We start from the raw sequence: 11,892 nt of genomic DNA on the forward strand, positions 1-11,892 counted from the left end.
TTAGACTCCCTGCGGGCCGTTTGATATTTTTTCCAGTTTTCTAAGCTTTTACATTTTAACCAATTTTTATAACATAACTTCTTATATTTTATCTTTTCTTGCACATTATTATTCCACCACCAACTATTTTTATTTGTAAATATTTTTCCCTTTGATTCTCCAAGAACATTTTTTGCTACATGTTTAATAGCGTTTGTTACTTTATCCCACATCACATTTGATTTTTCATGAATATCCCAAATTTTGAAATCTTGAATTTTACTCATAAAATTAATTTTATTTGTATCTTTTAAGTTTCTCCATCTAATTCTGCAATGATGAGTCCTAGTATTTTTTATTTTACAACTTTTAATCTTAAAATCTAAAACTAATAAACGATGTTGGGTATTTAAATCTTCACTTGGAATGACTTTCCAATCTTTACAATCACAATGATCCCTTCTTCTCATAAGAAAATAATCAATTTGTGTTTTATTAGATCCACTCTTATAAGTAATAAGATGTTCATCCCTTTTCTTGAATAAAGTATTAGTAATAACAAAATCAAACGCTAAAGCAAAATCTAAAATAACTTTACCTTCTTCATTAGTTACTCCAAAACCGTAGCATGAATATTTTTTTCTGAAATCTTCTACCACTCTACCGACATGTCCATTTAAATCTCCTCCAATAAAAATTCTTTCTTCAAGAGGTATCATTTGTATTAAGAGGTATCATTTATTTGTATTAAGTCTTCTAAGTTATTCCAAAATTTATCTTTAGACTCTGTATCTAAACCTACTTGAGGAGCATAAACACTTATAATATTAAAAATCTTAGTATCAATGATAATCTTAAGGGCTATAATTCTATCACCAACTCTATTAATTTTTACAACATTATCTTTCAAACTCTTATCTATAATAACACCTACACCATTTTTAGTGCGACTCTTACCAGAGTACCAAAGTTTAAAACCTAAATTATCAAACTCCTTAGCATTTTCTCCAACCCACTTAATTTCTTGAATACATAAGATATTAATTTTCCTATGAATCCTAATATCAACTAATTCCATTACTTTACCATTGAGAATGTCTATATTCCAAGATCCTATCCTCATATTAGTTTCATTAGTTTCATGGACTAACTTCTTTACTCGCATTCGCCCGTAATGTGGGAACCTTTGCTTATTTAACACTACACCCGGGCGCCGGTGTAGCGGCCCTTGCACACTTTTCACTGTATTTAGGCTATGCAGCGTCTCGCTTCCAGAGGACGCCCTAGCACCAAATGAAGGCCTTCTGACAAAATGATTCATGTCATGATTTTTTTGACAAGTTTTACGTTGGCTGTCGACTATCTAACACGACCCTCCACTTAAACCACTTATTTTATATAACTAAAAAAAAAGAGAGCTAGTTGCACCACTTCTCTTGAAGCTCTCACACATATCTCCTTCAAATTTTTACACCTTCAAAATTCACAAAATTATTGAAATAAAGATGACCTTAGCTATCAAAATTCTAACAAATAAGTTTTTTCATAAGAGAAAAAAAAATCTTTAACATTTAAAAATTTTTAGATAATACCATGAAAACAATAGTATCATTTAGAATCTCTATAACGCTTATAAGGCATCTGAAGCAATAATAGCTCATGATCTTTAGCAGACAGCAAAAGCGAATCCATCAAAGTTTTCTCATCCTATTTTCCATGCTCTTAATTGCTCATTATTTTTTTCTTTACCATATTCTTTTTTACTATTTCAATTTATCTCAGAGCATTCTCTCTTTTTCTTCTTTATCCTCAATGTTCATGTCTTCCTAGCTTCTTCCTACTATTCCATGTTCTTCTAGATCCCCAATGTCCTAATGATTTATCTTTATCTTCTTCATTCTTCTGATTGCCTTTACCCATAATTTTCTAGCCATTTAACAATTCTCAAAGCTTCATTAAGTACAATTGCAATCAATTGAATAAAGTGTGACATTATAAGAGTAGAAAGGTAAAAGTAAAATTTAGCTCATAAAATTCTTTGTTCCTAAAAAAACAGTGGTGCCTTCAATGTTTGAAGAGAGTCTACCAAGCTCGTTAAGTTGTGACAAAGTAACAAGAGGTTGGCAAAAGTATGCACATGGGGAAAAGCAAATAAAATAGGGCATGCCCATGGCATGTAATCACACCAATGCATGGTCGATGAAGAGATTGTTGTACTTAGCCATAACATTGCAATTGCTCAGAGTCTACTTCTTGGCTCAAATCAGGGACTTCTAGATTATACTAAAGGTAACTTGAATGATTGCTCACAGCTCATCTTCGCTAAAGACAAAAAAATGAGAGTTGTAAAAATGGGAAAGAAGTATAGTCAAAAAGGAAGAGATAGGTAGAGGGAAGAAGAATACAATGATGAAAATAAAAAAGTGAAAAAGCATGCTCCTACAACAGCCTAAACAATAATAACTATAATTAATCGCTGCCCACAACACAGGCAATGCATTTAATGGCAGTCAACAGATGTTGCTTGAGTTCTCAATCACCATAAAAAGGTACTAACATTGACTACTCTATAATGAAAATGCAAGAAATATATTTATAACTAAAATCATTCCACTTACTTAACTTTATCTGTCAATATTTAAAAGAAAACACAAAATGTTGACAAGGATAGAGTTAATCGGATGTAACATCATCAAATAGTAAATATGATCCACTCAAGATTTAGGAGAAAGCAAAACAAAACTAAATCACATCAAAGTATCCTATAAAAACCAGAAAGATGTTACATTATAAATCAACAACAGCAATACAAATATGAAGCAAATTCAGTAAGGGATACATTCAATGCTTTGTTGAGAATTATTGAGTTTAGATAGCTTCTCAGCTAATATCTGCGTGCTAAAAGCAGCCTCCATTCCTCTTCCTCCTCTGCTAACAGAAAATCTTCATGGACATTGGAGATGCCTGTTACATAAGATAAAATATGTTCAGCGCCTTATATTTGAGTAAAGTTATAGCCATTCTTATATGAAGCAAGTAAATTTGTAAATAGCCAAGAAAAATACACAGGCAATAATTAAACTTTTAATGAAGGCAGAAAAGTAAAAGAGAGAAAGCGAACAACTAAAATAGTAAATACATTGACATTAGAGATCATTTACTAAACAAAAAAGAAAAAGTATGCTAGACGAAAAAAAGTTAAGTAGAATGAGCCTGCCTCAACTCAAACCCGATTATTACTTTAGGGTCAAGTGATGTTAGATTCGAGAGAAAATGGTTGATCTTGTCACGACTCGGCCTGGGGCTTAGAGTTAACCAAGACAGGAACGGAAGGTCGGACAGTGGAAATCAATTCTCTATTATTCTAATTATCATTAACAGATTAATATTCAAATAATACATGAAAGAGCCACTAAAAAAAAAATTAAAATTAACAATTAGAAATTTGTACATTTCTATTTGTTGTTCTCGTCTTCTATAAGCATTTGCTCATCTTCTATTCATCTTATTCAAATGTTTAAAATCTAAAAATAATGTTGAAGCAACTAATGATTTTATCTAAATAATTATGTTATTTAATATTGAATAAATACGATTCTTTATCACTGAGACCCTCTTGGTGGAATTAACTCATTAGCTTCTCCTTTGACATTGATTGATGGCTATATTATGTTATTATCCATACCACTGATACCATAGGTTGTCAAATCATGGATTTGGATGGGTTTGAGAAGAGAATATAAGAGAGTTAGAAATTCCTCTTATTTGGGAAAGTAACTCCCCATTGTATGGGTAAGCCCAAATTCCATTGAGCAACTTATTCTTTTGGGGCTTAGGGTAAGTAATTCTGCAATGTAATATGTGAGCATTCTTTTTGAGAGTAGATCGTCACTTGTTATGAGAGAGCAATCCCAATCTGTTCATTGACAGAATAACTTTTTTTTTTTCATGGTATTGAACTCCTCTTTCTTTCACATTCAATTCTACTTTGCTTTTTTTACATAAAATTGTAATCAAAGCAGATTTCTCAATTTCTCAACTCATGCACTTTCATAAACTTCACACAACAACAAAACATTCAGTTTATAGATGTTGTCTAAGGAAAATCCACTTAGCACTAGCAAATGCAGCACATTAAATAGCTTGCTTGAACATGGAAACATTGGCCATTGTTTTTTAAAAGAATATTAAATTGAAGGAGAATCCTAAAATATCATAAACAAGTGAAACTAAAAACCATGTCATGATAAGAAAATACGCCACAGCTACAATGTTAGGAATCAAGATTGAATGTACCCTAGAACTCGTTTGAGGCGTCGAAGAAACAATTCAAAGCTTTTACTTAAAAAATACATGCCAATAAAAAAATTTAAAATTAACTATAAAATAAATGTTTTAGATCTCAATTTCAATTCCAGTTCCATCCTAATAGTGTTAGGCTTTGGTGTAATTGTCTTCAATTTAATTATAAAGTTCATAAAAAAGTGAAACCAAACCTCACAATTCCAATTCTAAAAAAAGGTGTGATAACTTCAATTTTCTGGCAATAAGAATATAAATAAATACAGCAAAGATCATCGAAATTTTCATTGGATAAGAGTCCACAACTTGATGATCACTTTAAAAATTGGAGCAGCCACCTAAAATTATTTCAACCATGAAAAAGAATTATTTTCACAGAGCCTAATCTAGTATCATTCACGAAGTGCTTTATTGAATTTGTGGCATTTTATGTGCTTTCAGTGTAGAACAAGCCACTACAAATCATGATAGCAAATTAAGCACAATAGAAAAAAAATCAGAAGTGTTGCTTCACACTTCGAGATCTTTCTACTAACTTTTGTAAAGACTTTTGTTTGGCCAAGAAAAGTATGGAAACTTTCAATCCATGGCATTCCAACACAATTGGTCATATGTAGGCTGATGCACGTTTAAATAAACATCCAAGTAGCAAACTCATTATGTTTGTTATAAGACCAAGAAACTGAAAAAATTGTAATTATCAAATTTTAGCTAATGTCAAGAAGAGAGCGCAACACAAGTATTACTCAAATAAAATGAGAACAAATATTTAATAACAGGTATAGCAGATAAAATTGAAAATACTTCATCATGATATCATAATTTAAGCTCAAGTGATAATGTAAAAAGCATGCACTCAAGTAAAAGCTCCTATTTTTTCGTAATTTAGGATCTAAACTCCAATCTAATTTTAACATTTGCCAAGCCGGAGACGGACTAATGAAGCCTTAGCTTCAAAAGATTGCTATATGAAAAAAATTGTAAGAAAAAAAAGGTATATAAATGATTCAGATGGTCACATTATGCTCCAAGATACAAAAAAAAATGAAAGCATCTCTAACACAATAATTTAATGTTAAGTTTCATGTACATGATTGTTACTGCATCATTATTAAGCAATCGTTATCAATAGTTCCCAATTTTAAAAGAAGCCAATAGGTAATCACGTAAAACTTATTTGATGATCTTGTTTAGTTGTGTTATATTGTTTGGTCTAGAATAAAAGTCACCACTAATCTTATGAAGTTAGAAAAGCTATGATATGAGTAAGTTCGTTGTGGTCATGAAGGAGCCAAGTTGGTGCAAGTATAGTACAGTGCTATTTTAAAATTAGGTCATACATCCAAATTAAGACTAAATAGGATTTAATTATTTTAACTGATATGAAAATGTAACTAATTTCATATAAATTAGACTTCAATTAGTCCAATTAAATTTGCTTCGGTCGGTCAAATATAACTAGTTAAACATCATTTTAGTGATAATAAACTAAACTTTGGATTTATTATGCCATTTGGCATTTACTTTTACTAATTAGGCATTAAATATACTTATTTTAAGAGTAGGAATTGTTGACATTTTTTTGGGGAAAAATCTGTATTGGATTCTCTTTCGTGCTTCTCGAGCAAGAGATTTTGGCTTGATATGGTCAATTATGTGTTGGGTAAGTGAGGGGGAAGGTGATGCTTTCATTAGGTTTCTTCTTTTTATCGTATGAGCGGATTGATGGGTGTTGTGATGTTCGAGTTTAACACTTGGAATTATAGTTTCCTTAAAGAAATTGCCTTGTACTTCATTTCTAAGTTTTAAAGTAGTGTGGTTAATAGCCATAATTCTACTATGGCATTACTGCCTTCATTTTTTATCTAAGGCTTTGTTCTGTAGGGATTAATTATATTTCAGTTACTTAGTATAATTAAATTAAGGAACTAATCAAATTTTATAACTAAAATAATTAGTAATATAGAAATGTTAACCTGAAACTTAGTTAAGGATAAATGGGTTTAATATGCTAATTTGTGCTTAGATAAGACTAATCAACTATTATCTTATTTTGACTAAGCTGATTAAAAGTGTAATAGTGATTAAAATATTGTTAACATGAATAGTTAGTAACTAATCAATAATCAAGCTGTCAATTTGGTGCTTAATAAAGATTCCCAAAGAAAATTAAACAAATTAATAAATGACCGGGACTATTTAGGAATACATTATACTCAACAAGGATATCATAATTAGACAAATAAGGGCATTGAGGTCATCTAACATTAAGGATGTAATTAATCAAGTCAAAATTGAATAAACCAAATCTAGTATTGATTTTCAATCAAACTCAATTCGATGAGTTTGAGTTTTCAAATCTTATTAAAGAGCGAAAATGAATGCGACTCTTAAGAAGTTGCAACAATGGAATCATTGAAAGAATAATAAAAATGGGGCGAAATAATTAAAAATTAGTAGAGAATAAGAACATTAGAATAAGAAAAATTGAATTTTTAAGTTTTTAAAATAATTTAAATTACCCAAGAGTCACAATTTTTTAAGTGTGTTGTGCACTCATATTTTCAAATGAGCTAACTAATAAGCAGACGAGTCAAGTCATGACTGGTTAGAAGTTGGCTCATTGACTAGTATAGCTCACCACAAGAGTGGCTGATCGCACTAATAAGCTCAAGGTGTCTCACAAGACCATTGGCTCAAGTACAGCCCTCCTCATCATGCAGCAGCACAAGAAAAAAGAAAGACAAATTCTTATTTATATAGAACATCTACACCACAAATTTCATCAAACAGCAGAAGGAGCTACACCCACGGTAACTCTTCGAAGGGCTTCCCCTGAAACAGCTTCATGACCTACTTTGCCAACAGCAACATCCCAACAAAACAAAGCCATAGATCAAAATGAAAGGCAATAATGCTATCAGTAGAATCGTGGCTATTAACCACCTTAATTTAGAACTTAAAAATGAGTCAAGGCAATTCCTTCAAGAAAACTATAATTCCGAGTGTTAACTCGAACATTACAACACCCATCAATCGCTCATACGATGAAAAGAAGAAACCTAATGAAAGCATCGCCTTTCCCTCACTTCCCCAACACATAATTAACCATATCAAGCGAAAATCTCTTGCTCGAGAAGCACGAAAGAGTATCCAATACAGTTTTTTTCCCAATAAAATGTCAAAAACACCTACCCCTTAATGGCATGAAAGATGAAGAGAGTCAGGATGATGGAATACCGCGAAAGTATTTTAACGGAGTTTTGGGGAGCGGAGGAGAGAAGAAACACCAGATTCCGAAGCTTCTACTGCAGAGAAAAAGCCTTGTTTCACGCCTTTGTGGTCGGATCAGAGAGGGTTTTTGCCTTCTGTAACGAAAAGTTACCAAAGGAAAGAACAGGACATGAAAGGCCCCGGCACGCGCTGCAATTGGAGAAAGGTGGAGAGAGTGCCCGCTGTTTGCTCCGGGACTCGCCCCTTGGTAGGCTTGCGAAAGGCAATCAACCTGGACCGTCCGAATCAGAGAACACAAACCAACCCATCTTGGTCAATTCATGGATCCGATATCTAGGCGTGACTAGCTTTGTTTGCTTCAGCTATTTTTAGTGGATATACTTTTTATTAAAATTTTCTCTTAGAAAATATAAATAGTTATTTTTGAAAAATATAAATGATATTAAAATCAAGAAAATAACCTTTTTAACAATAGAAGGAAAGCATAAAGCTTGGTTTGAAATAATTTTTTAAATATTTTTATGATAGATATACACTACTCAAAATTATGGATATTTGTTGACAATTTTTTTATTGATGTCTCAAGCCCTTAACTTATAAAGTTATTTGACATCATTAAAATTGTGATAAAAAAATAATTTCTAAGTGAAAAAAAATAAAAAGGCATTAAGCCTTCCCAAATTATATCTAAAAGATTATGACTACAAGTGTGATGACGAGAGGAGAATACACTAGTTAACCAAATTTAACGCTCATATGAACCCATACTATTCGAATTAAATAAAAAGCAACATGTTCCATAAGACTAAATCAGCATCTACTGGATTGGTTAGCCCCAATAGATAGTTTAGGAATATGTATGATCTAACTCGAACCGGTTCCTCCCCCCTTACCCTTGTCCCTGCCACGAGTTTATTCACAAATAGAAAATAAATATCGGTTGTTCATGTATAACATAAAGCTTTAGGTGAAATTGAAAGCATTTTGTAGTCCTGCTTTCATTCAACCATCCACATATCATAAAAGTTATCATTCATTTATTTTTAATTTTATTTTCACTCAAAGTATATGTTTAAACAAGTTGATTTTCTTACAACTTTGTAAGATAGATTTAAAAATGTTTTCAACTTCAATAAAAAAAGTATGGAATTCAAACTATAAATATGGAATTCAAACTACAAATAAATAGAGATACAAAGAGAAGCAACATAATAAGATGTGTCATAAGTCTATAGTGCAAAGATAAGAGTAGTTTTCTTAATACTATATAAATATCTACGGAACTAAATAGAGATACAAAGAGAAGCAACATAATAAGATAAAGACACATAGATTCATAGTAGTTTGTTGATGTGTCATAAGTCTATAGTGCAAAGAGAAGAGTAGTTTTCTTAATACTATATAAATATCTATAGAATATAAATTTAAGAAAATGGGATCCACAGTAATTTACCTTGCATAGTTCTAGGTATAAATTATTCTAAGCTTTATCAATTGAGCTATTGCTATCATTAAATGAGATGACATCCTAGTAGAAATGATGAATAGGAACCTAAATGATTGACTTGAAGTGTATGTTCACTTCTTATGATTCATCCCAGTAAATGTAACTTCCTAACAAGATATGTAAATGGAAAAGAAGGTGTCTAAGTAAATTTGATGTTAGATAGGTAAAATATGAGGTTTAGTTTAGAATATGTCCAATAAGAGCATTTTATAATGTTAAACCGTCATGATATACCCATCAATACTAAATTTTCATTTAATTGCTTGTCCTCTTTACTTTTAAAATGTTTAGATAAATAAATTTCAAAATGGTTTTATATCACTGTTCATCTTCTTTAATGATTTGTGCCTTTGTCAATGATTAATCTTTCTTATTAATTGTTCTTTATATCATTCTACATTTTTTTAAGCTTAAAGGAATCTTCTTAAATGAGAAGTTATGATCATGAACACTAGAGTATACATGGGTGAAAATATAAATTAGGTTTTTTGAAGTTCATCAACAAATCCTTCAGTCATTTTATTGTTTAGCAAATAAAAGTAAATTAAGAACTAGAATCAATGAAAAAAACTTTAAAGGGAGAATTGAAGATGAATTATAAATTAGTTGAATGGACATTTGTTTTTATGAGAAAATGGATTTATTTTGTATCCTTTTTTTTATTTGATTTGAACATTATTTGAATTCAGTGATTTTGGCACACATTTAGAAAAAATAACAACATACTAATAAGGCTACTTAATTTTTATGTCAAAGTAGAAAGCATAAGAGGTAACTCCAATGATTTTGAACTCTAAGTATTCTATGTCAAAGAAGAGAAAAATACTTGATGTCAATCATGTTCAGGATCAAAATACTAAAATAACTTTTTTTAATAGTTTGATTAATGAGAGGTATTATGCAAGAATGGATTCATATAGAAGAATAAAGAAATAAAAATTAATGGTGTCTTAAAAAATACGACATGCTTAATTTAGAAATTAAGTCTCTAAAGATCTTTAGCTATGATATTAAAAATTTTAGGAGATAACGATGTTAAACTTTCAAATGTTGATGGTTATGTGATTAATCTCATGGAGCTAACTTGAATGACCAATTAATAACTATTAAAAAAAATTTAGTGCTTTCATTCTATTTGAGTCCAGTTAATTAGGAGAAACTAAATAAAAATAATTTGATATATCTTCTAAAAAATAAAGAAAACTTGTTAAAGGAGTTAGGAAAAGGTTTGTTATATATAGCTAGTGAGACTTATTCATTGGATAAATTTGAAATGATGTTAAATTTATGATGTTTTATAAAATGGGGGAATTCTCAACTATTATGCTTATTTTTTCAATCAATTCATACATTTTAAAAGTAATAACATCCAAGAAAATTTCTTATGACAAATATATATTTTTTATTTCTCTGTACAAATTAAAAAAAATCTAAAGTTTATTTCAAAAAAATCTAAATTCTCAACTATGATGTTTTATGTTGATTTTTCTAATCCACGTTTAACAAGTGGATTTCAACTTAAGTTCATCACTAAGTCCTTAAGACCTAAGTGAGTATATTAAGCATGTGTATTGATTTTGAAAAGATTTAAAACTTTAAGTGATCACTATGAAGATCATTTAAATATCATTTTGATTATCAAATAAGGGTGTGAAATCATTGATTTCCAAAGTTATACCCCTAAATTCAAAAGTCATCTTATGCTAATGAAGTTTCCAAAATTTTGATAATTATGAGAATCATTCTTTTATCTTGTAATTTGGCAAAGTGAAGTGGATTTCTACCAATTTTGCCCATTTTTGATTGCAAATCATCAAATGAGTTAATTAATATTAGAAATTACCCATTTTCCATTTTGATTAAGCCTAAATGTTCATTAAGGCCAAAATATCCAAAATTACAATTTTGCCCCTAAGGGTCCAAACTTTCATAATTTGTCAAATTTAAGTCAAATGACTTTAAAATTTTTATGTAACCTTACTGATAAGTCAATTAAGACATCAGAGGTGAAAATGTGAATTTTCACAATTTAATTTAATTCATATAATTATTTTTATGCAAAAATATGCATTTTCAAAGAAAATTCCAAAAGATGATTAGGACAATTCCTAATCACTTAAATTTTTTATTTAAGCTAGCCCTAGGCCAGAAAGTCATGTGGCCAAAATTTCATGATTTTTTGAATTTTTTGAGATTTACTAAAATTACTTGAAGTTTTGGGGACTTTAATAAAAATAAAATATTTTAAGTGTTGAAAAATAGATTTTATTTATTTTTGGAAAATCTCTCTAAGTTTAAAGAACACAAAGAAATTTATTTTGTATTTTCCTGATTTTTATTTGATTTTTTAGAATTATTTTGGTGAAAATTCTATTTTTAAGCCTTAAAAATCATTTTATTAAAAATAACTTAAAAATTAGGTTTTTATTTTAAATATATTTTTATTTTTATTAAATTCCCCTAATATCAGAGAACTCAAAAAACTAAGTTTCATAATTTTTGGAGTTATATTTTGATTTTTAAAAATCATTTAAGTTTCAAATTTGAGGGTTGCTTTTAAAAATCAATTAAAAATATTAAATGATCTCCAAATGACTTGAATTTCTTATGGTGAGTTCTCTGACTCATAAGCCACAGTAGAAAATAAAAATCAAGTGATCTTAGTCTTTGTGTGCTCTAAATTAAATGTTTTAAGAAAATTAGGGTTTGCTTAAAACAGGGATATTTTGATTCTAAAAAATTATGAAAGTATTTTCTAAGACTACTCTGGCCATAAGGAACTTACATGAATTTTTTTAGAATTTTTTAAGTCACATACAATTTTCTATAATTATTTGAATAGAAAATGCATAAAAACTTAGAAAATTAAA

The 11,892-nt window shown here is 29.7% G+C and overlaps 1 protein-coding gene across 2 annotated transcripts in view; it reads right to left on the minus strand.

Annotated features, from left to right (window-relative positions):
- The window catches only part of LOC110031477 (regulation of nuclear pre-mRNA domain-containing protein 1B-like), a 110,495-nt gene extending 102,669 nt beyond the window's left edge, over nt 1-7,826 (minus strand). The window contains exons 1-2 of one of the 2 annotated variants that reach the window (XM_020734687.1): nt 7,477-7,826; nt 2,819-2,943 (exon numbers count right to left, since the gene is read on the minus strand). In XM_020734687.1, coding sequence (XP_020590346.1) covers nt 2,819-2,894 — 76 coding nt within the window. In that variant the 5' untranslated portion in view covers nt 2,895-2,943; nt 7,477-7,826. The remainder of the gene's footprint in view (nt 1-2,818; nt 2,944-7,476) is intronic. The other variant, XM_020734686.1, reaches the window with a different exon arrangement.
- Between the last annotated feature and the right edge of the window lie 4,066 nt (nt 7,827-11,892).

Source organism: Phalaenopsis equestris, unplaced genomic scaffold, assembly GCF_001263595.1.
Source record: "Phalaenopsis equestris unplaced genomic scaffold, ASM126359v1 Scaffold000829, whole genome shotgun sequence".
NCBI classification, from domain to species: Eukaryota; Viridiplantae; Streptophyta; class Magnoliopsida; order Asparagales; family Orchidaceae; genus Phalaenopsis; species Phalaenopsis equestris.